At 48.2% G+C, this 23,876-nt stretch overlaps 1 protein-coding gene and 2 non-coding genes across 3 annotated transcripts in view; 2 read left to right on the top strand and 1 right to left on the bottom strand.

Annotated features, from left to right (window-relative positions):
* Positions 1-19,686, top strand: part of CD163 (CD163 molecule) — a 36,859-nt gene extending 17,173 nt beyond the window's left edge. Inside the window, exons 7-17 of the mRNA XM_036735932.1 lie at positions 2,728-3,042; positions 3,415-3,729; positions 4,073-4,165; positions 4,252-4,566; positions 6,345-6,665; positions 11,422-11,730; positions 12,045-12,074; positions 12,543-12,653; positions 13,318-13,410; positions 14,822-14,961; positions 19,246-19,686. Of these exons, the coding sequence (XP_036591827.1) occupies positions 2,728-3,042; positions 3,415-3,729; positions 4,073-4,165; positions 4,252-4,566; positions 6,345-6,665; positions 11,422-11,730; positions 12,045-12,074; positions 12,543-12,653; positions 13,318-13,410; positions 14,822-14,934 (2,015 nt within the window). The 3' untranslated portion in view covers positions 14,935-14,961; positions 19,246-19,686. The remainder of the gene's footprint in view (positions 1-2,727; positions 3,043-3,414; positions 3,730-4,072; positions 4,166-4,251; positions 4,567-6,344; positions 6,666-11,421; positions 11,731-12,044; positions 12,075-12,542; positions 12,654-13,317; positions 13,411-14,821; positions 14,962-19,245) is intronic.
* Positions 19,687-22,048: 2,362 nt separating this feature from the next.
* On the top strand, positions 22,049-22,120 carry TRNAW-CCA. The gene has a single exon. It is a non-coding gene; the product is annotated as a tRNA-Trp (tRNA).
* Positions 22,121-22,929: 809 nt separating this feature from the next.
* TRNAL-UAA lies at positions 22,930-23,012 on the bottom strand. Its single transcript has one exon. It is a non-coding gene; the product is annotated as a tRNA-Leu (tRNA).
* Positions 23,013-23,876: the final 864 nt, after the last annotated feature.

Here is a 23,876-nt window from a genome sequence, read left to right as displayed (position 1 = left end):
CACTACTAGTAAGTGTCTGAGTCCAGATTTGAACTTAGGAAGATGAGTCTTCCTGACTCCAGTTCTAGTGTTCTATCTATTGTGTCACCTAGCATTACAAAGATTTTTCCCCCCAGTTAATTGTTTTCCTTCTAATTTTAGCTACGTTGGTTTTGTTTATGGAAAAACCTTATAATTGCATATAATAAAATTGTCCATTTTATTTTCTGTGATCCTTTCTATCTCTTGTTTGGTCATGAACTCTTCTATCAATAGATATGAATAGATCTGAAAGGCAAGCGTGATATGTGTGTGTATATATACACATATATATTATACATACAGTATATACATATTATGTATATACATATATGTATTTTTGCTCTACTAATTTTTTATGATGTTACCCTTTGTGTTGAAGTCATGTATCCTTTTATCTTGGTACATGGTATGAGATTCTGGTCCATGCCTCATATCTGCCAGAATGCTTTTTAGGTTTTCAATCAGGGTTAGCCAAATACTGTATTTTTGCCCAAGTCACCAGAGTTTGGGGATTTATCAAACACCAATCTCCTGTGTTTCTTTGTTTCTATATGTTTTGTACCTAATCTGTTCTACTAATTGGACTTTCTATCTCTTAACCAGTACCAAATCCCCATTAATGGAATTCTAGTTGAACTTGTGTCTAAACTATTTTTTTTTGAGCCTTTGCTTGTAGATGTTTAGGAGTCATTCTCTTTTTCTGGCTTATCGCTGTCATCCTAATAGTACTTTGTGGTGAGATTCTTTTAGGTTTACTCATTCTTCCAACCTTACTTCCTGAATTGGGACTTTGTGTTAGGGCTAGGCTTAGTAAATTTCTAGAGGGAATGTCTGAGTCTTGTATAGATCTATTTTGTATACTCTTGGATCCTGTTGGATATTGAGTGCTGTGTTCTTCAAGAATCTCAAGAAAGAGTCAGTCTGGAGACTGGCAAGCCTTTAGTGTGTCCAAAGCTATCTTATTTATTGCAAGATCTGATCATGGATCTGATCTGATCTGATCTGAGTTTTACAAGTTCATGACAGAGTATTGGTTTGGGCAGCTTAACCATCTGCTTGGCCCTGGTTGGAGCTCCAACAGATGTCAGTTTGTCCTGACCACCATTAGTCATCTGTAAATTGGGGCAGATTCAGACAGAACCGAAGACCACCACTTTCATTTGAGCTATCTGTCCTGGTTATTCAACTGTAAGTCTCAGATCAGGCCTGGGGCTGGACCCAAGGTCAGTCGCCCATTTGTTAATTCCTTGTGTTCTTGCTTCTTGGCTGGTGCATAGTCTCAGACTGTGATCATCTAGCCCACCACTCTGAAGTGCATAGTCCCTTCTCTGTCTATACTGGCTCTATGACCCAGCTCCGGGCTACGAACAACAAAGTTAACAATTGGTACCTACTCCCTCTCTGTGCACTGTACCAGGCCTGTTTTGCTTGCAGTTCTAACTTCTCTTGCCCAATGCATAGTCCACCCTCCTGCTCAGTATTCCCCTGCTGTGTGGTACCCTCCTAGCTAAATCTTGCTTCCAGTGTCTGTATTCCTTTGTCTGTCTTCTTATGCCAATCTGGGCTGGAAAAAATGACTCATCGTGGTTTTTCCTTGGATTTCCCAATGAGTACTTGGTCTGGAGCTTGTCTAAGTCTTTGTTAGAGTAATTGTGGGGGTGGTGAGCTGTGAGTTGGGCTGCAGTCTTCCTTCTTCTTTGCTATCTTGGTTAGTTTCTACTCTCCTAACCTTTTGAAACTTGTAAGTTCACAGCCTAGTCTGTTCTGACTCTTGCACTCCAAAGAGCAAACAAATGCCAATAGACAAGGATGAGAAGCACCATGTTTTCATGGCCCCTGTCCCTAGCTGTACTTCTCCCCACACCCACAGGCTCCTGTAAATTATTGCCTATTCACCACCATGAAGAGAAGGTTCATCCCTTTGTGTACACATGCTCACTTCTGTCTCAAAAGCCAACCAATGGACTTTCTCTTCACTGTGTGCTGAATGGGAGGAAGCAGTCACAGAATCTGTGCCCTGCTCAGAAGCTCACACGGGAGACTTCATCAGGCTGAGCACACTCTGAAAGGGCATAAGGAGTGGACTCTTGTTGGCTTGCCCTCCATCACCCCTGGGATGGTCAATTCTTTGGGAACACTGACCCTTGAGATCTTGAACACGGGAGGTGGTCAATAAATGCTTGTTGACTAAATGGCACAGGATAAAGGAGAGCATGTGGGGCAGCTGGTCCACAATTCATGCTTTCTTAGAGGGGCAGCTTGCATGGTCTGACCAGGGATAGGAGTGATGAGAGTGGGAAAGGCACAGAAGAATAATGAGAATACATTTCTAGCTATTGTTCATTTTTCCCATATTTTGTCTTTGTGACCCTTGGTGCTTAGTCTAACACAGAGACTAAGATATTAGGTGACAAAATGACTAACATGGAAATGTTTTACATGATTATATGTGCATAACCTATATCAGATTGCTTACAGTCTCAGGGAGGGGAAAGGGGAGGGAGGGAGAGAACCTGGAACTCCAAACTTAACAGCGAATGTTAAAAATGGTTTTTACATATATATGGGGAAAAATAAGATCCTTAAAGTAAGATGTTAGGAACTTGCCTACAGTCATATAATATCTCCAGTGGAATTGGGCATCTTGCATTCTTCACCCTGGAACATCAGGGACCCACTTCTGAATGAAGCCTTTTTGTTCCCCAGAGCATATGAAGCCAAAGCTGGTTGGAGGGCACTTTCCCTGCTCAGGAAGAGTTCTGGTGAAGCACAAAGACACCTGGGGCTCCATCTGTGCGCATGACTTCCCTCTCCCCACGGCCAAAGTGCTGTGCAGTGAGCTTCAGTGTGGTTCTCTTGTCTCTGTCGTGGAGGCAACTCATTTTGGAGAAAGGAAAGGACAGATCCTAGATGAAGAGCTGAGGTGTAAAGGCAGCGAGTCCCATCTGTCGCTGTGTCCCAGGGTGCTCCTCCCAGAGGGCAGCTGTACGGATGCCAGGGACATCGGAGTCATCTGCTCCCGTGAGAATCAGAGAACACATTGCCTCTCTCCACCCCCTCCCCTTCCCCCATCACCTCTACTTAGTTCTTGGAGGAGGTGGCCCAGGCGCTGACATCTGGGACAGCTGCTCATGTCCTCCACTTATCTGCTTTACCCTGTCTTGTGATTCTCTGCCAGTTTGCCTTGGGTCACCATCCCTGGTGTTCCTTCAATGGGATGCCCCCTTCGAGGTCTCCCCTTCTCCCCCAGACCCTTTGGGAATGAGGTCTCTACTCTCTAAGGACTAGCAGCAGCCTTGACCCAGAAAAACCATACCCTCTGAACTATTGGTCCAGCCCCATCCAACTGAACTTGGTTCTGGGCCCTGTGCCAAGCCACTGTCTTCTCTCCAGGGTACATGGACTTCCGGCTGGCTGATGGAAACTCTAGATGTGAAGGCCGAGTGGAAATTCAGATCCAGGAGGACTGGGGAGCCCTGTGTGACTCTTCCTGGGATTTAGCTAATGCCAATGTCCTTTGCAATCAGCTCAACTGTGGAGTTGCTCTCTCAATTCCCAAAAGAGTTCATTTGGGGGAAGGAGGAGGCCACATCTGGGGTCATATGTTTCATTGCTCAGGAATGGAGCACCACTTGGGGGATTGTCCTGTGACTGCTCTGGGGGCTCCTGCGTGTACCCATGAAAACATTGCCTCAGTGATATGCTCAGGTAACAAAAGGGAATCAACTGGGGGGCCATAATTCAGGGACAGAGAACTCACCTTTGGAAGAATAGGTTAAGGGGTCACCTTAGCCTGAGCTTCAGAGAATCCCAGGTGAGGGAAGTGGGGGGCAGGCAGTTACTCCCAGGAGAAGGGGGCTTTCCCTGCGGCAGGGAACAATTCAGATGGACCATAAAGAACAAGGACACTCCTGCTTAGGCAGGACAACACCCTCTCTCTCAGGGCCCTGGCCAGCCATTCCACTCAACCCTCCCCTCCCCCCTAATTGGCCAACCTGCCCAGCCTCCACATGCATGCCAACCAGAGGGCTGAGCAGATACATGTTTGTAGGAAACCAGACTGAGACATGGGCCCCATGCAGCGACCCCCTGCACAGCCCAGCTGGGGCTACTTTGCGCACAAGGAATTCTACCAGATGCTCAGGTGAGAGTTGGGGGAACACCTCAGAACCGGTGAGTGTGAGGCCCTACGAGCCACCATCAAGTCTCACCAAGCATCTCTCCCTGCAGAGATCCGTGAGATCCGCCTTATGGATGGAGGAGACCGCTGTGCTGGCAGAGTGGAGGTCTACCATGAAGGCTCCTGGGGTACCATCTGTGATGACTCCTGGGACCTGAACGATGCCCATGTGGTGTGCCGACAGCTGGGCTGTGGAACAGCCTTCAATGCCACTGTTTCGGCCCACTTTGGACAAGGATCGGGGCCCATCTGGCTTGATGACCTGGGGTGCTCTGGGGATGAATCCCAGGTGTGGCAATGTCCTTTTCGAGGCTGGGGTCGTCACAACTGCCGTCATAAGGAAGATGCAGGAGTTATCTGCTCAGGTCTGTCAATGAGAGGAGAAAGGGCAGGGGGAGGGAAGGAGGAAGAGAATGACTCACTGAAGAGGGAGAAGCCCCATACTTAACCCTTACCTTGAGGGGGTTTTCTGGGACCCTAGCCTCAGTGGCCGCCCTGAAGTCATAGGCAAAGTCTGACTGACAGTACCTGGATTGGGTTGGGGGGGCGCGGCTAGCCCTTACATAAAGAGCCCCCTAGAAGTTTACCTTCCTGGTCAATTACACGTTAAAACAATTTTTAACATTTGTTCTTCTTAAAATTTTGCGTTCCAAATTCTATCCCTCCCTCCCTTCCTTGCCTCTGTATGAATAGGAATGAAAGAGGGGGCTGATGGGAATGATTTAGGATCCGTGGTTGGTGAGGTGTGGTGGGTGACTGGACAAGGGGAAATGTGTGATTAGAGAGTACAGCATGCTTTAAAGCAGCCCTGGTTCACCAAAGGGCCAGAATTGAAAAATGTAGAGTAGCCAGTGCAGGGTGGAGGACATGGGGGTCCCAGGGAGGAGGAAGAACAGCGTTAAGGATCTGAAGGCATTGGGAAAGCTGGAATGACCAACATTTGTGGTCAGATAAAGGAATTTCAGAGTTTATGGACTAGGATCCAGTTTGGGGCCATCTCTGTATGGAGCTGAGAGAATTAGGAGTTGGCTGAGAAGACCTGGGAAGTTGGCTCTTAGAGGAAGATTCAGTTTGCAGGTGGAAATATCTGTGCATGAAGCAGAGCTGGGCAGGAGAGACTTCTCCTTTTCCTTTTCTAGCTTCTCTCTCTATGACTCTCCAATTCCTGCTCCAGTTCCTTTCCTCCAATGGAATCTCTGTTCCCCAAAATGTCCAGATCATGGCCACAATGCCTTTACCTACTTTTCTTTTTCTTTATTCAGCTCCTCCCATGAAGCCTTCTTCTAGTAATGGGCAATGCCCACCTGTTAAACTGGTATCACCGAGTCCTTCAATGAGGAGGAATACCCCTCCCCCATCCTCCTTATTCACCCTCCCCTTCCTCCAACCAGATCCTTAGTATGATTGTGGGGCTACATTGGATTGAATCTGGAGAGGGGGCAAGTTGTAATGAGCACAACTCTGGGTCACCCTTGACTTAACTCTCCTTGAGTCTTAGTCTCTTCATTTGGAAAAACGCTTTGCATTTTATGATTTCATAGAACCCTTATAGCCACCCAAAAAATAAAAAAGAATCCTCACTACTTAATATGGAACCAAAGAAGGTACCGACTAACCCCGACCCTCAGACAAGGGAAAACCCAAACTAGTCACTGTAAAGGGTTATACTTGGAAATGTCTAGACCAGTCATTGATCACTTTTTAAAAAGAAATAAAGCTTCCATGCGCTACTTTAATAAGGCTACAGGTAGCAAAGCATTACAACGTAGTTCACAGGAATTCTAGCGCTGTCTTTATATGTACTAACTTTATATAAAAACAACTATGGAACAAACAAAATGTGATTTTCCAAGGTGAGCAGGTGAGGCAACAAGGTCTCTCCAAAATGTACTAGTACCCATGTCCATGAAAAAGGGGAAGTTTCTTGGAAGATGCCTGGGTCAGGTCATTGTAAGGTCAGGGGTATAGAGGTTGGCTTAGCCAACTATGGAAGTCACCTTCCGTGTTGAAAACCCCAATTCCTTCATGAGGGGTCATGAACCAGGGATACATGCTGGAGAACCAACTGGAGCACAGGGAGGGAATTTTACCCCAACATGTTATTCAGGAAATTTCTCTCATCACTAATGCCTTTTCTCTCTAGGGGTCCTGGCTTTGAGGCTGCACAGTGATACCAGCACTCAGGACTGTGCTGGACGCTTGGAGATCTTTTACAATGGGAGCTGGGGAAGTGTTGGCAAAGATAAAATGACTGAAGTCACCCCCAGGCTGGTGTGCAGTCAGCTGGGCTGTGGGGACAATGGCACAGTGCAAGATGCCCCTTCCCACAAAGCAAGCTCCAGCTTTGCCTGGGTTAATGACATTCAATGCCCTGATGGGCCTGCCTCCCTCTGGCAATGCCCATCTGCATCATGGGGGAAGAGATACCTGAGCCCAGAGGAAGAAGCCTGGGTTGCCTGTATAGGTGAGTGTCCTCGTCACCAGGTTAAGGCTCAGGGGAGGCTCAGGAGGCCTAGGCTCGGGAGCAGAGTCATTCCACCTACTTTTGGCTTGGCCAGGTTCACTTACCTTTGGAAACATCCCACAAGCTAGGCAACTAACCCTGATTCTCTCTCTTAATCAGACATAGAATATTTGAATGGGCAAAGTCACTGACACTCCCTGGGTTTCAGTTTCCTCTTCTGTAAAATGAGAATTTCTGGTTTAATGATACTATACTAATTCAAGGCAGCTCCAATTTTCTACCGTCCAGTAAGCCAGTCAATCAAATGTTGTTAAGATAATTAAATTTACTGTCAATAAAATGATGAATAGTAAGAGGTAATAATTACTAGGCAATCCTTCTGTGAGCCAAGCACTCTGCTAAGCACTGGAGATCCAAGTGGTTAGAAGAATAAACCACCCCTGCTTTCAAGGAACGCATAATCTTAAGGAGGCACTGTGCAAACAATGACATGGAAACAAGATGTAGATAGGAGGCTCAGCAGAGGGAAGGCACTTAGCATTGGGCAGAGGAGGGGGGGAAGGTCCAGGAAAAGCTTCCTGGAGAAGGGGAGATTTTAGGTGGACTTGAAGGGAGACAGGTTGGGGAGGAGCCAGCCAGGAACAGGGAGAGCATTCCAGGCATGCAGGTCAGTCAGAGAAAACGTTGGGAATTGGAGTGTCTTCTTCAAGGAACAGCCAGACCAGTGTCACTGGGTCACAGAGTACAGGTCGGGGAGGGAGGAGAAGGAAGACTGGAAAGGGAGGATCGGGCTGGGTTATGAAGGTCAAACAAAGGCCAGTTTTGTATTTGATCTTGGAGGTGACAGGGAACCATTGAAGTTTATTGAGTAGAGGGGTTTAGAAAAAACACTGGTGGCTAAGTGGAGGATGGAGTGAAGAGGGGAGAGACTTGAGGCTGGCAGTACCCCCCACCCCCAGCAGCTATTGCAATAGTTCAAGTGCGAGGTGAGGGTCTTCCCTAGAGTGGGGGCAGCATCAAAGGAGAGAAAGGGGGCTGGTATTTGAAAGTGGTTACAATGATAAAATCAAGAAGCCTTCGCAATGGATTGGATACAGGAGGTGACAGATAGTGAGGAGCTCAGAATGGCACCTAGGTTGTGAACATGAGGGACTGGGAGGATGGTGGGGCCCTCCAAAATCATTCTGAAGAAGGGGAGTTTGGGTGAAAGAGAGTAAATTCAGGCTCTGATATGTTGAATCTACAATGTCTAGAACAAGTGGTATCAAACCCAAATAGATTTGTTATGGCATAGATCGACTTAGAAAACCCCAAATTCACATTATGTTGTATTTTTGTTTATTTTGTTAAACATTTCCCAGGGGCATTTTAATCTGGTGATACCTCTGGTCTAGAGGACATTCAGTTTGAGATGTCTAGTAGCCAAGTAGAGATTAGAGGTGATGACCATGAAAGACATTAGGGCCAGATAAGTAGATCTGGGAGTCACCAGCATAGCGATGGTAACTGAATCCAGGGGAGGCAAAATAGTATGGAAGGAGAAAGGGCACAGGACAGAACATTCAATGGCACTAACTGTTGGTGGGAATGACTGGGATGAAGCCCCCCCAAAGGAGATGGAGGAGAAGGAGGAGAGAGTAGTTGTGGATGCCTAGAGAAGAGACTATCTTGAAGAAAGGGTGATGGCCAAGGAGGGCAAGGACAGAGAAAAGGCCAGGAGATATGGCCATTAGGAGACCACCTTCACTTGAGTGTTGAGGCTGGGAGCCAGACTGCCTAGGGTTTGGAAGAGGAGAAGAGGTGGAGAAGAGACATAGGACCACAATGAGATGGACAGCTGGGTTTTTAGGGATGGAGGAGACACAGGTAGTCTGTGGGCAACAGCTAGCACACAGATTGGTGAGGGTGGCATGCTGGAGAAGATGGAATGACACAGAATCCCTCATGCAGGTAATAGGTTGATTTAGAAATGAGGAGGTCCACCTCTTGGAAGGAGATAGGCATGGAGGAGAGAGTGGCAGAAGGCATCTGGGTACTGTGAAATGAGGAGGAATCACCCTAGTTTGGACTGTCAGAGACTGGCCCCAGTGAAATATGAGGTCAGGGTCTCAGCTGAAAGGGTAGGGGCAGGGAGAGCCATGGGAAGTTTGAGGAGGGATGAGGTTTGGGAGAGCTGCTATGAGAATGGGAAAGGGAAGTCATTAGGAGATTCTAAGCAGATTGCCTGGCAGCAGTGAGGACCCATTTGAGGTTGTGTTACATGAAACTTGAACCCAGTCAGCAGTTCTGTGATTTTTCCCTGGCTTCACCGTGCAGCCCCTGAGGAGGAACAAGAGCGGTCAAATAGGTGGTGGAAGTGACCCACCACTGAGGCTCAGCAGGGCAGGGCCTTCACTAGGATAAGGGAATGAAGGTTTCAAGAGAAGAGGATAGTGTAGCATTGGACAGTCATCAACCATCACATGGAGAGGAGCTGTGGGCCAGAGAAGCCCTTTCTCTATTGTCTCCAGTCCCAGTCAGAGCAGGGACTCTGATGGGGTAGTTAAAGATCTATGGACAGCTCTGAAGTGTCTGGCTGCCACATTCCTCCACTCCAGTGGACCTGGGATCTCATTAGCAAAATGGATGGCTACCCCATCTACCTGACTCTCATCAATATGCCCTTCCCCCAATGGGCTGGGGCTTCTCTTGACTTCAAGTGCCAATGGGACACACCAGCCCTTTGGTAGTTTGACCATCACATGACTGGCTCATATTCATTTTCAATCACAATTTTTTTTTCTGATATCCAGGTCCCATTTTTTCTTTGTAATTTCTTATTGATGAAGAGATATGGCAGACTCATAACCAAATTGCATCCCATCCCTCACCCCATTGACAGTCTTTGTGATTCTCAGCTTTAATGCTTCAGAGACAGCAGTTTTCAAGGCCTTTCAGTAACACTGATGGAATGTTGATAGGACAAAGATAGGTCTTCATTTCAGGGAGATTTTGGGGGGCAGCAAAGGGGTTCTGCATCTTCTAAGGGCAATCCAATCCTCTCTTCTCATCTTGGTCTATTCTATCCCTATCCATCATTCACAGCCTCTGTCCAGGCTAGAGGTAAATTGAGGAGGGTGTGCTACAGGCTATGATTCCAACTGGCCAATGTTCACCTAGAAAGTTGGCACTGTTCATGTAATTGTTTTATCACTGTCAGGAGAGGACCAAAGATGGTGTTAAGACTTCTCTAGACTTACAGGGAAGAGGAAAAGAATTAGGCATTTATTGAGCACCTAAGGTATGCCAGGCACTGGACTATAACCTACCAAATAATTGGTCCACTAAGACTCATATGGATAAAAAGACAGCATTTAATATGAAGCCATCATGCTTCTGAAGAGGAAATGAATGTAAATTTCAATGACATTTTCAAATATTGTTGAATATTTTCAACAAAGGAACCTGCAAAGCTAGGGCCAATGCATGATGGACCCATGGCTAAGAGCCCCAGGAGAGGCAATGAGGACATCCCTTTCCTTTTTATTTCTGGGCAGGCTTCTTATTATTCACCCTTCTGTATCAGTGACCACAAATGATACTAAAAAATATTCCTCATCTGTGCTCTATGATCAAGTATGGGATGCTCTGATACCACTGGTTAGCTCTCTGTTCTCTTCTCCTTTTTCTACATCTACTGAGATCCAGTTCTTGAGCTCTGAGCAACTTCAGCTCCATCGCTGACCCTTCCATTGATTGGCCAGCACCAGCCTATTCCCCAGTGTCGGGGTGAGAGTAGTGACCCTTGACATGGACCTTTCCTGGAAACCTTCAGCTGTGGTTTCAGGGAGCATAAGGTATCTGGTTTGGAGTGCTCTGGAGGAGGAGAATGGTAATCTGTGCCATAAAGATCTTGGGTCAAGGGGGGACTAGGCACTGCAACCTTTTGTCTTGATTTGGTATAGGAGACTGGAGAAGGAGAAATCTACTGGGGGACTCAGAGACCTCTTCCTCTCCCCACAAGGGCATGAGCCACTGCACTGAACCTCTCCCTGGCACACTGACCAAATCCACCTTCTTTCTTGACTTAGGGTGTACTTCATCTGTTTATTCTCCCCTGGGCCCAAGGCCCTGAGGCTCGGGATGTTTCTCTCCTCCTAGTGAGCTGCCCACATTTCAAAGGCCCTTGGCATGCTCCCCCTCCTTTTAAGTCACTTAAGATTCCATATGTTGGAAGATACTTTCGGTTCCACCCTTGACACCAGGAAATCTGGGAACCAAGATTTTCTTACTATTCCCCAGGCTTCTCTTCACCCCCACCCTCCAACCCCCAAAACTCTTCCCAGTTTTAGCAGGCCTCTTTAAAACCTTTCAGCAGTAGAGGAGAGAGCATTGGGATTCAGTGTCTCCCCTCCCCACCCCCCACTCCCCACGAGCCATCAGCCTCTGGAATGAAAGGCCTGGTGGGGCTTGGTGTGATGAGTCTGAGTGGATTCTTTGGTTAGGCACCTACAGCTATTTATACATGTTTAAAGAACGAGACTCCACAATATTAGGCACACTAAAGGCAGAGAGTGCATCTGTTTTCCCCTTCCTAAGTGTCCACTCAGTGAACAGTTGAAGAATCTTAGAAAAAATAACTTCCTAACGTCATTAGTTAGTTCTCTGACTGACAGAATGATTGCAAGTCAATCAGGCAGGTCATGCCCCACATTCCTGTGAATCTTCTTGGGCTCTTCTGCCCTAGGATTAATAAGGGTCACTTCTGCATTTCCAGATAAGATCCGACTCCAAGGAGGGAACTCCCAGTGCTCAGGGCGTGTGGAGGTGTGGTATGAAGGCTCCTGGGGCACAGTGTGTGATGACTCCTGGGACTTGGCTGACGCCAACGTGGTGTGCCGGCAGCTGGGCTGTGGTTCAGCTCTAGCTGCCCCACCACAGGCTGCCTTTGGCCAAGGGATTGGGCCCATCTTGCTGAGTAATGTTCGTTGCCAAGGAAATGAGTCATCTCTGTGGGACTGTCCTGCCGATCCTTGGGGGCAGGTAGAGTGTGGGCACAAGGAAGATGCTAGTGTGAAGTGCTTAGGTAAGTATCTACAAGCTGGGCTGAGACTAAGAACAATGGCCCCCGGTTGGGGAATGAGGCTATGACATGATGGCCTGGGGTCATGGGAAGGGAAGGAGGTGGAAACAATGAAGGGGCCCTTCATCTACATTGCTGAGGTCTCCATTGGTCACCTGTCTTTGCCCATATTCTCTTTAGACCTCTTGGCCCTGTGGTAGGAGACAAGGGGACTCTGGAAGTCTTAGGGACTCTTGTACTGACTCTGGGGGCGCAGACAGGAACCAGGCTACCCCTTCAAGCCCAGACTGCAACTTCCCCTCTCCTTCTTCCTGCAGGTGTTTCCAAGGGCCCTGGACATTCTGAAGGTAACAGCATCCTTGCCCAACCAGTCACTGTGATGAGAGTCATGACAGGAGGGGCTAATAATGCCTCTAGCCAGTCAGGGAAGAGCAGGTTCCAGGTTCCGCATTGCCCACTGGCCTTGGCCAGCTTTAAGGCCTGCTGGCTCCTAGCAGGTGCAGGGATAGTCCTCAGTCAGATGTCCACCTGGAAGGGGCCCCCAGACTTGGTTCTCACCCTTTCAGCAGCTTCATCAACTAGTAGTAGAACATGAGAACTAGCTTTGGTGTGGGCCTTCCCCCCAAAGTGTAGTTCTGGTTTAAGGCAGATTAGGGACCCAATGCCTTGGTGACATCTGGAATCTGTGCCTCAGGAGAGGAAGAAGGTTCATCACCAGAATGCTTCATCTTTCCCAGGAGTCTAGAAGCCTTTGGATTTTTGTTTTCCTGGAGCCTGGGACCTGGCTACTCATCTTTCCCTCTCTTCCTTCTCAGGACACAAAGGTTCTGCACTGCCCTGGATCTTAGGAGTCCTCCTGGTGGTCCTGCTTCTCTTTGCTCTCGCCTTTTGGGCTCAGGCTAGAAGACGGAGACAGCAAGTCAGAGGTGGGAAACCTACCCCCTCCCCCAGGCTCCAGAGGAAGGACAGTGAGGTCTCTGGGAGTCAGGAGGGTGCTTAGGCCAGGAGTAATGGCCCTCAGAAGTGGTTTGCTCTGATGGACAGGGTGGAGGGATCACAAGACGATGGATCAGCCTTCCTGGGGGTTACCTGAGCTGGAAACAAGGAAGGCGGCAGAGCTGGGGGCTGGGTATCAGTTTCTGGGTTGGGGCCAGGAATGGTTGGGAAGCTGAAACTTAGGAGAAGAAGCTGTGCCAAGTTTCCAACATCTTCATGCCACACCAGGAATCTTAGACTGATTTTCTCCCTGAATTATTTACGGAGCATGGAGAATCGGAGTAGGGAGAAGCATGTTTGAGGTCTCCAGTTTGAAACAACCTTGTCTTGTCAGAATGGAGAATTGGGCTTCAGCCAGGCTATGGGTAGGACAGGTGCTTTGAGAAGGCTGAGTCCAATGGGAGGACTCATTTGACCAAAGTGACTTTCTCAGGAAATAGGGTCATAGAGGTGAGTGAGGATGGGGGACAGGTGGGAGCAATTCTGGGGCTCAGGGTCCAGCAAGAAGGTGAAGGGGCCGACGTCCATCGTGTCATTATGAGAGGGCCAGGCTTGGGGGGCCTGTATTGACTCAGAGAGGATCCTCTGTTCCAGCCCTTTCCAATGGAGGAGACCTGAACCACATGGCCGTGTACCAGAAGACTGATTTCAAATGGAAAGATGACCAAAACTTGCTAAGCAATGCAGGTCTGTGAGGTTCAGTGGCCCATCTCAGAGGTGAAGGAATCCCCCCCTCCCCAAACAAAAGGACTTCCAAATCCCTGCCCCCATATCAGCAAAAAGGGGAGGCATGAATGGCCAGCATAAAAACAGGACAGTTGCTCTCTTGGTGCATCTGGAAAGCCCTAGCTTTTGAGGGACACAAAACCTAGGCATCCTGGAGGGAGGGCCAGCTTAGAGTTAGGAATGAGGAAGCACTCCCATGTGCCAAGGCCTGTGTTAAACCCTGGGAATACAAATGGAGCCATGAGATGGCTCTGGTTCTCCAAGGGCTCACATTTAATTGAAGGAGACAGCACACCTTGAAATATTCACGCACGGGGGCAGTGAAAGAGAGAGCCTCATAGCATTGGGGTGGGGTCATGGAAGAATGCTTCTGCCCCATCCTGATGGGCTCTGGCACCCTGGAGGGCTCCTAGGAAGACAGCCTTCAAATTCCTCCTCTGATACTAGGCCTGGAGTCAGGAAGAGCCAAGTTCAAATCTAGCCTCAGGCACCTGTACTAGCTATGTGACTTCACCTCTGTCACCTCAACTTCCTAATCTGTAAAGTGGGGGTGATAATGACAAGTACCTCCCAGCCTTGTAAGGATAAAGTGAGATAATATTTGAAACATGCTTGGCAAAACTGAAAGCACTTTATAATTGAGAGTTATTATTGTCATTAATTTATTATGGGCAAGTCCCTTAACCTCTCAATGTACCAGCTAACACTTCCTGAGGCAATATCCAAAGGTGATGTGCCTATGTGTATTGGTAGTGGATCTTTCCACATTAATGAAGTCATAGCTTATCCTCCTCCCCCTAAATCTGGCTCTCAGGATCGCTTTGTGGGAGGCCATAGAAGGCCACACCTGCACGGTGAGAAAGGCTTAGATGTGAGTGAAGGACAACTGGGCGGTTCTTGGAGGAACACTTGGAATCACCCTGTTCTCTTTGCCCACATTGAAGCCATCAGCCTCAGGCCCATGGCCTGTACCTCACTAGGGACACCTTCTCTTTCCTCCCAGTTTATTTATTCTCCCTCCTTCCTTCCTCCATCCCCCCTCTACTCACCCACCCAAAGGCTGGGTGCTGGCTCCCTCCCAGGGGTCCCTGGAGGGGACCTGACTTTCTGGGCTTGATCTACACGGAAGCCATAACCCTAACCCCTACTCCATTCCCTAGGTGTCAGCAGCTGCTGACTCAATAAATCAATTGGGTAAATCCCAAAGACCACCCCTGAAGCTAATTGTCCATGGCCTGAGCCAGTCTCTTTCTGGAATAGTTTGCATTCTTGGGGAATTTCCCAATTGCTTAAGGCTTTAGCTCAGACCTTCTCTAAATGGCTGTATGATAAAATGAAGAGGCTACCAATCTGATCCTTTTAATTTCTCCAGAGGTCCCCGATGGATGCGACGATGCTTCAGACAGTAGTTCCAATATTGTCTCTAGGTCGGAGACTCTCCTTGTTCCTTGGAGAAACAAAAAGGATGTTCAATTCCGAACGTAGCTCCAGGAAATGGAAAAGTCTTTACAGGTGAGGAAATGTGTTTGCCAATCCCTGTTCCTAACAGTTGCACTCACCAAGGGCACTGAGACCCCACTGGCTTCATCCCAATCACAGACTCTCGGGAATCCAGAGCCGATACCGGACATTCTGCTGCCCGGCGCGTCCTCTGCATCTCAGACCAGTGGTCTCCTCACCTCTTCTTGAGGACCCCCAGTGAGGCTATGTCCCTGGCTCCAGGCTACTCTTGGTTAGGACATTGTCCCCAATCTTTCCCTTCAATTGGCCTCTCTGAAGCTTGGCCCCATTGATCTGGCTTCTGTCCTCTGGAGTCAAGCAGAAAAAAGGTCTGTCTGTCCTCTCTTCCACTATCTGACTTTAGATCACTTGATGGCAGCTGCTGTCCCTTTGACATCGTCACCAAATCTCTCTCCTATGAAGTATTGCACAGAGATCCCTCAAATGGAGACCCAGGAGATCCCTGTGTGGCAGGGGCTCAGGGCCCCTCTGCAACCTGGCAGCCACCCTTCAGATATTCAGCAGCTGCTCTGGTTCCTTTCTATGCACTGTCAGAGAGTCTGGGCTAAAATCCCAGTGGCTCTGCTGTGTCTCCTTCTAGCCCTCCCCACTGAAGCCTCTCTGTGGCTTTTCTCCATCCAGCTGACCATGTCCCACCCCCACCCCCGCTTTGGGCTCTCATTCCACCTCCCAGTGTCTGCTTCTTGCCTGCAGCAGGGTGTGTTAGACTTAAAAAGAAACAGATCTCTGAGGGCCATCCAAATGAATATCGCCTGTGATTTTGGTAAACATTTCCTATGTCCATTTTAAGCTGGTTCTTAGGCCCCAAGCCCTGAGCCTGATATCTCTGACTACTGATTTCTTAGGTTGGCTTTTAAAATCTTTCATTCTCCGACTCATCTTCCTTTCCCTACATTTCCCTTGGTTCCCTGGTGTGCTGTCCATATGCCTGCTGCTTTCTTCCTGTCTCTGGCTCTGTGTCTTTGCACAGCTGTGCCCCACGCCTGGAATGCCCCTCCCCCTCTCTCCTCTCTTAGAATCCCTGGCTTCAGTGAAGATCCTTTCCTGCAGCGCCAGCTACATCTCACGTCATCTTTCAATGCACGCTGTGTATGGGTTGCTTGCTGATTTAAATGTCTGCTAGACTGAATGGCTACTAAGATCCTGTGGTTCAAATGACAGTAGAAGAAACAATAAGCACACATCCGTGGTCATGGGACAGCAAAATAGTGTAAGGAACCAAAGGCTTTTAGGGGACTCTTCATGGCTGTACGTGACAGATGCTCTTGACCAGAAGAGGACTAGTCACTCCAAGATCCAAGGTAGTCAAAGCATCACCTGGGTAAAAAAAAATAGGCTCATTTGGGAGGAAAATGATGGGAGAAGAGAAGCAGTGTCTTTGCAAAGTAGGGCCTCTGCATGAAGGGAGAGATGAATCTTTTGAAAGATGAATCTTAGAGTCCACTGAGCCAACTTGTCCCTGGAATATTGAAAGATGAACATAGCCCCCAACAAATGGAACACAAGGAATATAACAAATCTACTAGTATTTTATAGCAAGAAACTTTCATGGTCTCTGACAGTGGAAAGCAGAAATGGTAGTTGAGAAAACCAAGTAGGGAAGTAGGACCAGACCACTGACGCACAGATGGGGTTCATGATGGATACCACAAATTAGGAAACCACTGGGAGAATGGTTTTTACAAGACGTTTTACCAAGGGTAAAATGCCAAATGATTTTTAGAAATGGTGACCACACAGAAAGGTTATTGAAAGAACACAAATGGTCACTGACCTGCTTCCTCATCTCTAAAAGCCCTTCATGTGAATGTTCTGTATTTTTATTGAAGGTGTCCTTAATGACCACGTAAGGGCCTATCCACCAGAAAGAGCCATCACCACCTTTAGACAGAAAGTAAGGGACTGAGGGGAACTATTTCTCTATGGCCATCTGGTGTCTACAAACTTATTCTTTAGAATATTTTGGTAACTATTTCACTCTGTTTTCCTTTCTAATGCTGTGCATTTAATTTTGTGCTTCCAAAAGCGTTATTGTGAGAAAGGGCCCATACTTTACCAGCCTGCCAAAGGCATCCATGATGCAAGAACGGTTAAGACCCCTCCTTACACAACACCTGTAGTCTGGACACCCCAGCTCTATCTCTGATTCCACTGGTGTGATTGCATAATCAGCTAAATCAAAAGTTGCAACATTACCAACCTAATGGTCCCTTAGTTCTTTTAACGTCTCATTTTTGTTCTAGGGAAAACATCTTCCTGAGCACCCCTGGCTGGTCACTCTGTGCACATGCAGTATTGTTCCTAAATTCACCTGAAGAGAGATTAATGCCTCTGGCTCCCTACTCTAACACTAATCCTAAGCCTTGGCTCTTTTCCAACATGTGTTTACAGCACCTTGCATGACCTGTCTCTAATGCTCACTTTCTGTATGAGCCTGTTTCCTCACCTGTACTAGAAGACATTGGCAACTGCTATGATGCCTTATTGCTCTAAATCTAGGATCCATCCAATTGTAGAAAAAGAATCATGATTTTTTCTGGGTCAAAACAGTAGAAAGTTGAGGTTTCTTGCTGGGTATGGATCCCAGTAATAAAGGAAGGCAGTTGGATCAGGTGGGAGGGCAACAGTGGCTTTGCCTTCCTTGTCTTGTATCAGAATCATCTGGATCAGAATACTTGGAACCATTGGTCAGAGAAGCGGTTGTGAGTTTCAGATCCTAGGTCAGAGAACTGTCCTGGACTGAGGGCTGAGAATTAGATGCAGCCACGGGAAGTGCTCACTGTAGACTTGATCTTAGCCTCCTTAGGATGGCAGCTCAGCTTGGCTGTGGATGAATAGAGCTGTCTGGCTAGATGTATTAAGGGTAAGGTTAGGGTTTCAAATCATTGTCCTGTAGCAAAGTCAAGGGGACCAGGGCCTCCAAGGCCGTCGAATGCATTTCACTTCTCAGGAGTTCACGGAAGGTGGCCTTTGACCTTTTATTCTAGGTGATTTTTTGGCTTCGCTTCACTTCACCTCCATTTTCTCCTCCATAAAATGAAGACAACAACAGACCCACCTCTGGGGATTGTTGTAAGGTCCACAGGAGCCAACATGGGAAGTGCCTTAAGGCTCTCATGTTTATGATTATTATTATGACTTCCGTGTCTGATGGCCAGTCTTGTTCACTGGCCCTATTTTTCCATCTTTCTTCTCTAAGGTGCTGTACCAATGAGGTAGATTTCCAAACCTTTGTTCCAGCAAAGAGAGCCGATCAATCAATAAATTAGTCGATAAGTACTCATTAAGTGCTTACAATTGCCAGGCACGCTACTAAGTTCTGGATACATAGAGAAGAAGCACAGGAGTCCCCTCCCCCAACACCTCTAAACTCCTGCTTTTAAGGACCACTCTGATGGATGAGACCATTGAGAGTGAGAGCCAACACAATAAATCCAGAGCAGACTGGGGGGTGGGGGTGGAACTAGGAGTTGGGCCAACTAGAAAAGGCCTCCTGGAAGAGGTGGCCTGTGAGCGTGGGGGCTGGGGATTCTCAGAGTTGGGAGATCACCTTCCTGGCAAAAGCCAGATGAAAGTCCAGGGAGGAGAGGAGGGTCATCTTGGAGGAACAAAAAGTGGGTCCTGAAGGTGATAGACTTTTTCATGGTAGTTAAGCCTCTGTAGGAAATGCCAGTGACGGAGGGAAATATCTGGGCTGTCTTTCCTTGTATGTTGTTTGACTGGTTTAAGTTTAGGGGAAGCTTTGGCACTTGGGCCCAGGGCAGGGCTGGGAAACTGGTGGCCCATGTGACCTGAAGGCCCAGGGCCTTCTCCAAATGGAGGTACTTCTTATTTTCTGTTAACTTTGGCTTTTGGTTGTGCTAGTTAGATGTTGGTCTCTCTGCACTCACACAGATGCTTCTGATACCACTGGTCTTGTCCGGCCTTTGAAGAAACAGCATTTCCCTTTTTCTGTTTGAATATTGGTCACTCACTGTTCACAATGAAGAAGAGAAGGGCAGGAGCCACAGCCCTCTTTCTTTTTCTAAATCCACCCCACTATTCCAAGGTGCTTTTCTAGAACCTTTCTGAGGGCAAGTCACAAACAATAGGACAGAAAGAGAAGGGGCTTCTAGCTCGTTAATTCTCCCTCATCAGGGTTTAGGGAGCACCATGGAATGGCACCCCATCTGGGGAGTGCCTGGCAAACCCAGAAACAACCCAGTGATGGGGGCTGCCATGTTGTTGGCTCAGTTGGAATCCATCTTTATTTTTCTCCTAAATCCTCTCTCACAGATGGTGCATAAGCTGTGATTCTCTTCATTTGGGTCTACTCAATTTCCTTCATCATCCTGAGCCCTGGAGGAGGAGATGAAGAAGTAGCCAATGTAACTGTTTGCTTCCTTCTCCAAGGTGAGCCTGGGAAACATCCTTCCAAGGAGTCATGACTTCCCCTGTGCCCTGGCTTCCTTTGTCACGAGGATGGTTCCAATCTTCTGAGAACCCCTCAGTTCACCAGTCTTTGGACAACAGAGCTCACACTGGGCATAGCAACGGTGGCTGTTTTTAGACTCTCTAAAAATCATCTTCCTTGTAGTCTGAAGATGTGGTAGGATTGTAGGCCATTTGGCAGCAAAGGGTTGGATTGCTTTAGACATCATAGAACATAGTTATAATCAAATAAAATTCCTTGGTAATTATTTACATGTAAATAAAAGGGTCTCAATTCAGGCAAAATGAGATCTTTTCTGTCCTTTCCTTGGGGGCAGCTGGTTGTCATGATGGATCAGGGCTGGAATCCAGAAGATCTGAGTTAAAATCCAGCCTGACTAGCTGTGTGATCCTGGGCAAGTCACTCAACCTCAGTCTGCTCCAGTTTCCTCAGCTGTGAAATGGGGATGAATAGCACCTACCTTCTAGAGTTGTGGGGATTCAATGACATAGTAGGTGTAAAACACACAGAAAATACTTTATAAATGTTAGCTAATAGTATGATGTTTCACTTCTGTATTCTGTTGGTGGATTCAATCTCATTTTAATTCGCTCCTAAATGGTCATCATCAGTATGTAAATATTTTTCCCCTTGGGGTATGCTTTTTTCCCACTGGGGAAAATAAATTACATTTGATTGAAATGTAAAGCACCCTTTTTGGAAGTCCTGCCTTTCAGCCCCGCCGTTAGAGAGCCCTCTCCCATTTCAGCTGAGCAATGAAGTCACAATCTAGTCCCCTCCCAAGGCCTGCTCTAGGCCTCCCTTACCCTAGAAAGAGAAGCCAACCACAGCTAGGCCACGCTTGGGCCCTAGCTTTCTAATCAAAACTGGGGGTGACTCGGTCTGCAAAGGGGAAGGGAAGCCCGGGAGATCTAGAGAATTGTGACCAGGCCACAATGCCCCTGCTATTCATCTCACAGCGATGAAGTAATCCGAGTGCAGAATTCAGCCCACCTCCTTCTTAAATGTCCACCAATCAGGGCTGGCCTTTGCTTGCCAGGGGTGGTCTGCTGAGGGGCTGACAGAGGAAGAGACCTGGGCCTGAGATGCTCCTTTGGTCACCCAGAGAGACCATTGGCCTCGATTCATTGGTGATTTGTGGGCCTTGCTAATAAATGCATAAATCATACCTTAGCCCAGACTCGCTGCATTAAAGACTTTGGGGAACTTGCCCTTGGCTGAGATCTAGGCCTCTCTGGTGGAGACCAATAAGAGAATCGCTTCACTCTATTGCTGGGTCCATGTTCTCCTTCATAAACCTTCCCTGATTTCTATTTTGTTACTAATTTGGACAAATGGGTTTTCCTGGATGAGTACTATTTCCCATGTGTGTTCATACTGGAGCTGCTATTTGCATTTAGGGAGTCAAGCCTTAGGTGTAAAGCATGGGGTCCCCCCCCCAACACACTAACATTATTTAAGGGAGGACATAGAATTCCAGCCCAGTGCCCCCTCTTTCTGAGGACAGCAGAGTGTCTACTGGTCCTACCTTCCTGCTTTTCTGTCTTTGGGAAAGGGTGGGGCCAGGGACGGAAGAGGCTAGAGATCTCTTTGGCTTCCTCTTGAGTCACACAAACACAGCCCCCCTCATAGCACGGCCCCCCTCTCTCTAAGATATTGGAATCAGCTTCTGTGGCAGGAGAAAATAGGTACCCCAGAGAAAGTCTCCAACTCTTCAAAAACCCACATGGCCATGGAAAAATAGGAGTGAGCCCTCTATGGCACTGGTGGGTCGGAGTGATGAGGAAAACCACCGTACAATACCACCAGGCCAAAGGAATACTCCTTGGTGGCCTCAGTGACTGCTCAGTCCTGGGGTGCACCTGCCCACCCAGTCGTGCCGTAGGGCTCAGCCACCCCGACTGCCGACAAGCCACTCCGGTGCTGCTAATTCCGACTCGGCCAGCAATGCCACACTTTTGTGGCACCAGGCTTTACTATTAGAAGGGGTCCATGGCCAGTGAGAGGCCTGGAAGATGGACCTAAGTACTGCAGCACTCGCGGGCCAGGAGGATTAGAGGAAAGGCGGTAAAGGGCTTCGGGTCGCAGCATCTTCCCGTGGTGACAGGGTGACTGACAGAGCGGAGAAGGCCCCCTGCCCCCTCTATGGGTTTCCGGACAATCCCTGCCCACGTTCCCAAGAGCCTAAGTTCCATCCTCGCTCCGGGTCTAAGAGGCACGCTGACGAGAGGCTGGGCGTGGGGTGGGGGTAGAGGCGGCTCCCTCTTCCCAACCTGCGGTCTTGGAGAAGTGAAGCAGGAGGGACACAGGAGATCCGGGCTACTCCCCGGAGCAACCCCCCGGCCCACTGTGAGCTAGCGGACGGGCGGCTGAGCCTGGGAGAGGGAAGGTGAGGCAGGGGCTAGCCTGGACGTTTTTGTCCGAGGTTGCCAAAGGGGAGGGAGAATGCGGGGCTTGAGGGTGGTGGGGCTCCTCCCCCCAACCCCTCGCCTCCAGGAGAGCCGTGGCCCGGGAGGCAGTAGAGCGTGGCCCAGGCTAGGAGGCACCGGTCGGGCAGCCACCTGGGGGTAAAGAACAACCCAACGGGCTAAAGGCCGGAGCCGAACCACTCAAAGTCCTAAAAGGCCCGCCGGGACCAACGGAGTGGACCTCGTGGCGCAACGGTAGCGCGTCTGACTCCAGATCAGAAGGTTGCGTGTTCGAGTCACGTCGAGGTCAATATGAGTATTCTATTTGAAACTTTTGAAACCTGCGGCGAGGCTCGGCAGTCGCAACCCTAACCCCCGCACGGAGCCGTGGTCGTCCAGGTCGCTCTTACTTTGCTCACACCTGCACCCCTTAGGCGTGCATACCCCGCTCAAACCCTAACGCAGCTTCGCGCGTGCCCTCTCGGCCTGGTTCTCCAATGCCTCCACCCCATGAGGGTACCGCGGCCTCTCCGGGCATCCTCTCATCTCCGGGGCCAACCCTCTGAATGAAGTTTTAAAACAGAAAAAGCGGAAGTTCAGCAGAACCTCCCAAGATCTTGTGAAAATCGGATGCAAGGCAATCAGTTCCGCCCCTCCCCCCGTCCACCTTTGCCAGGCAGGAAAGGGACGGAGGGGGTCTTCTCGTATTTTGGCTTTGGGGCCAGGCCACTACTCTTCCTGGCTCCAAGCGCCTTGGCCCCTTCATTTATCGATATCCGCCGTCGTGGCCGAGCCTCCGGGGCTTTTGGGAGGGCCCTCTGTCCCGGGTCAGGCACCAGAGTCTTCCAGTCTTCTGGACCTGAGGCCGGTCCCTCCCAGGGAGGCCGGCTTGGGGACTTTGCTCCTTGGCACACCTAAGTAAATGTCAGTAGTAAGAGGGCACCCAAAAGGCCCTCAAGCCCCGAGGCAGAGAGGGAGGGAGCCCTAAATCCGATAGGAAGAGCAGGGCAGGTGGGCTCCCCTCCGTTAGGAAACAGTCCTTGTGGGAGGGGTAAGTAGACGAATTTGACCCCTCTTAAAGGGTGGGAGCCAAAATGGAGCGTGAGTAAGAAAACTAGCTACCAGGGGTGGGGTTCGAACCCACGAAAGCAACCGCTTATTGGATCTTAAGTCCAACGCCTTAACCACTCGGCCACCCTGGTACCTGTACGCTACCTGTCTCCAGTATCACCTACAATAACTTCCTTTGTGTCGGTCAATATGGCAGACTGTCATCTTAACAGTAGATCTCCAGGAGGCAACTGAAATATTCCTGGCGTGAGGGGCGGTGGCGGGTGAAAGAAAGAAGGAAGTAATGGAGGATCAATAGATTGGCATAACCTAGATATAGCCTTCCCCTTCCCATAGATATCCACAACGACTTTGTATCGTTTTCACTAACTCTTTGATAGTAAAGGGGATTATTATCCTTTATGTTCTACAATAAAGTTTGCCTCATTGTCAAGTGCTCAACAGTGATTTGAATTAGAAGGATCCTTTGATTTGTATCATAGTAATTTCTGTATCTGTTTTTATTAAAACACAATTTTGACTTCTTATATCAATTAGAGTTAACAGGAATTACATTACTAAAAAAAATGTCTGGTGGAGGCTGTGATTTTCTGAAGGGCTCAAAGTCTAACCTTTTCTCTATTTCCTATGAAATCACTCAAAGGTTAAGTCTATTTCTTCTGTTTTCTTCCTCAGTAACTCTTACCATAATTTATAGCCTTCACAGGAAAACGTTAAATTTTACTTACTTTTCAGTTGCTTTCTGATTTTAAAACAAGCCTTTCTCTCTGTGGGAGCCCTATGGGATTTGTCTCCAATCTGGAAGTCTCAGTTTAGTTTCCTAAAACAGGGCTCACTTCACTTGGTGTCTTCAGGTTGGTTGTTTAAAAGCAGTAAACAACTGAAGGGTAAATAAATTACAACTTTACTTACTTTTATTATTTTGGAGAGAGAAAGCTGAAAGTGGTCTAACATTTTCCTGTTCTGCCTTTTAATCAGGAAAAAAAAATCCTATG

This window comes from Trichosurus vulpecula, chromosome 8 (assembly GCF_011100635.1).
Source record: "Trichosurus vulpecula isolate mTriVul1 chromosome 8, mTriVul1.pri, whole genome shotgun sequence".
Classification (NCBI taxonomy): domain Eukaryota; kingdom Metazoa; phylum Chordata; class Mammalia; order Diprotodontia; family Phalangeridae; genus Trichosurus; species Trichosurus vulpecula.
Note: the sequence above shows the minus strand (reverse complement) of the source record. Positions and strands in the feature narration are given on the sequence as shown.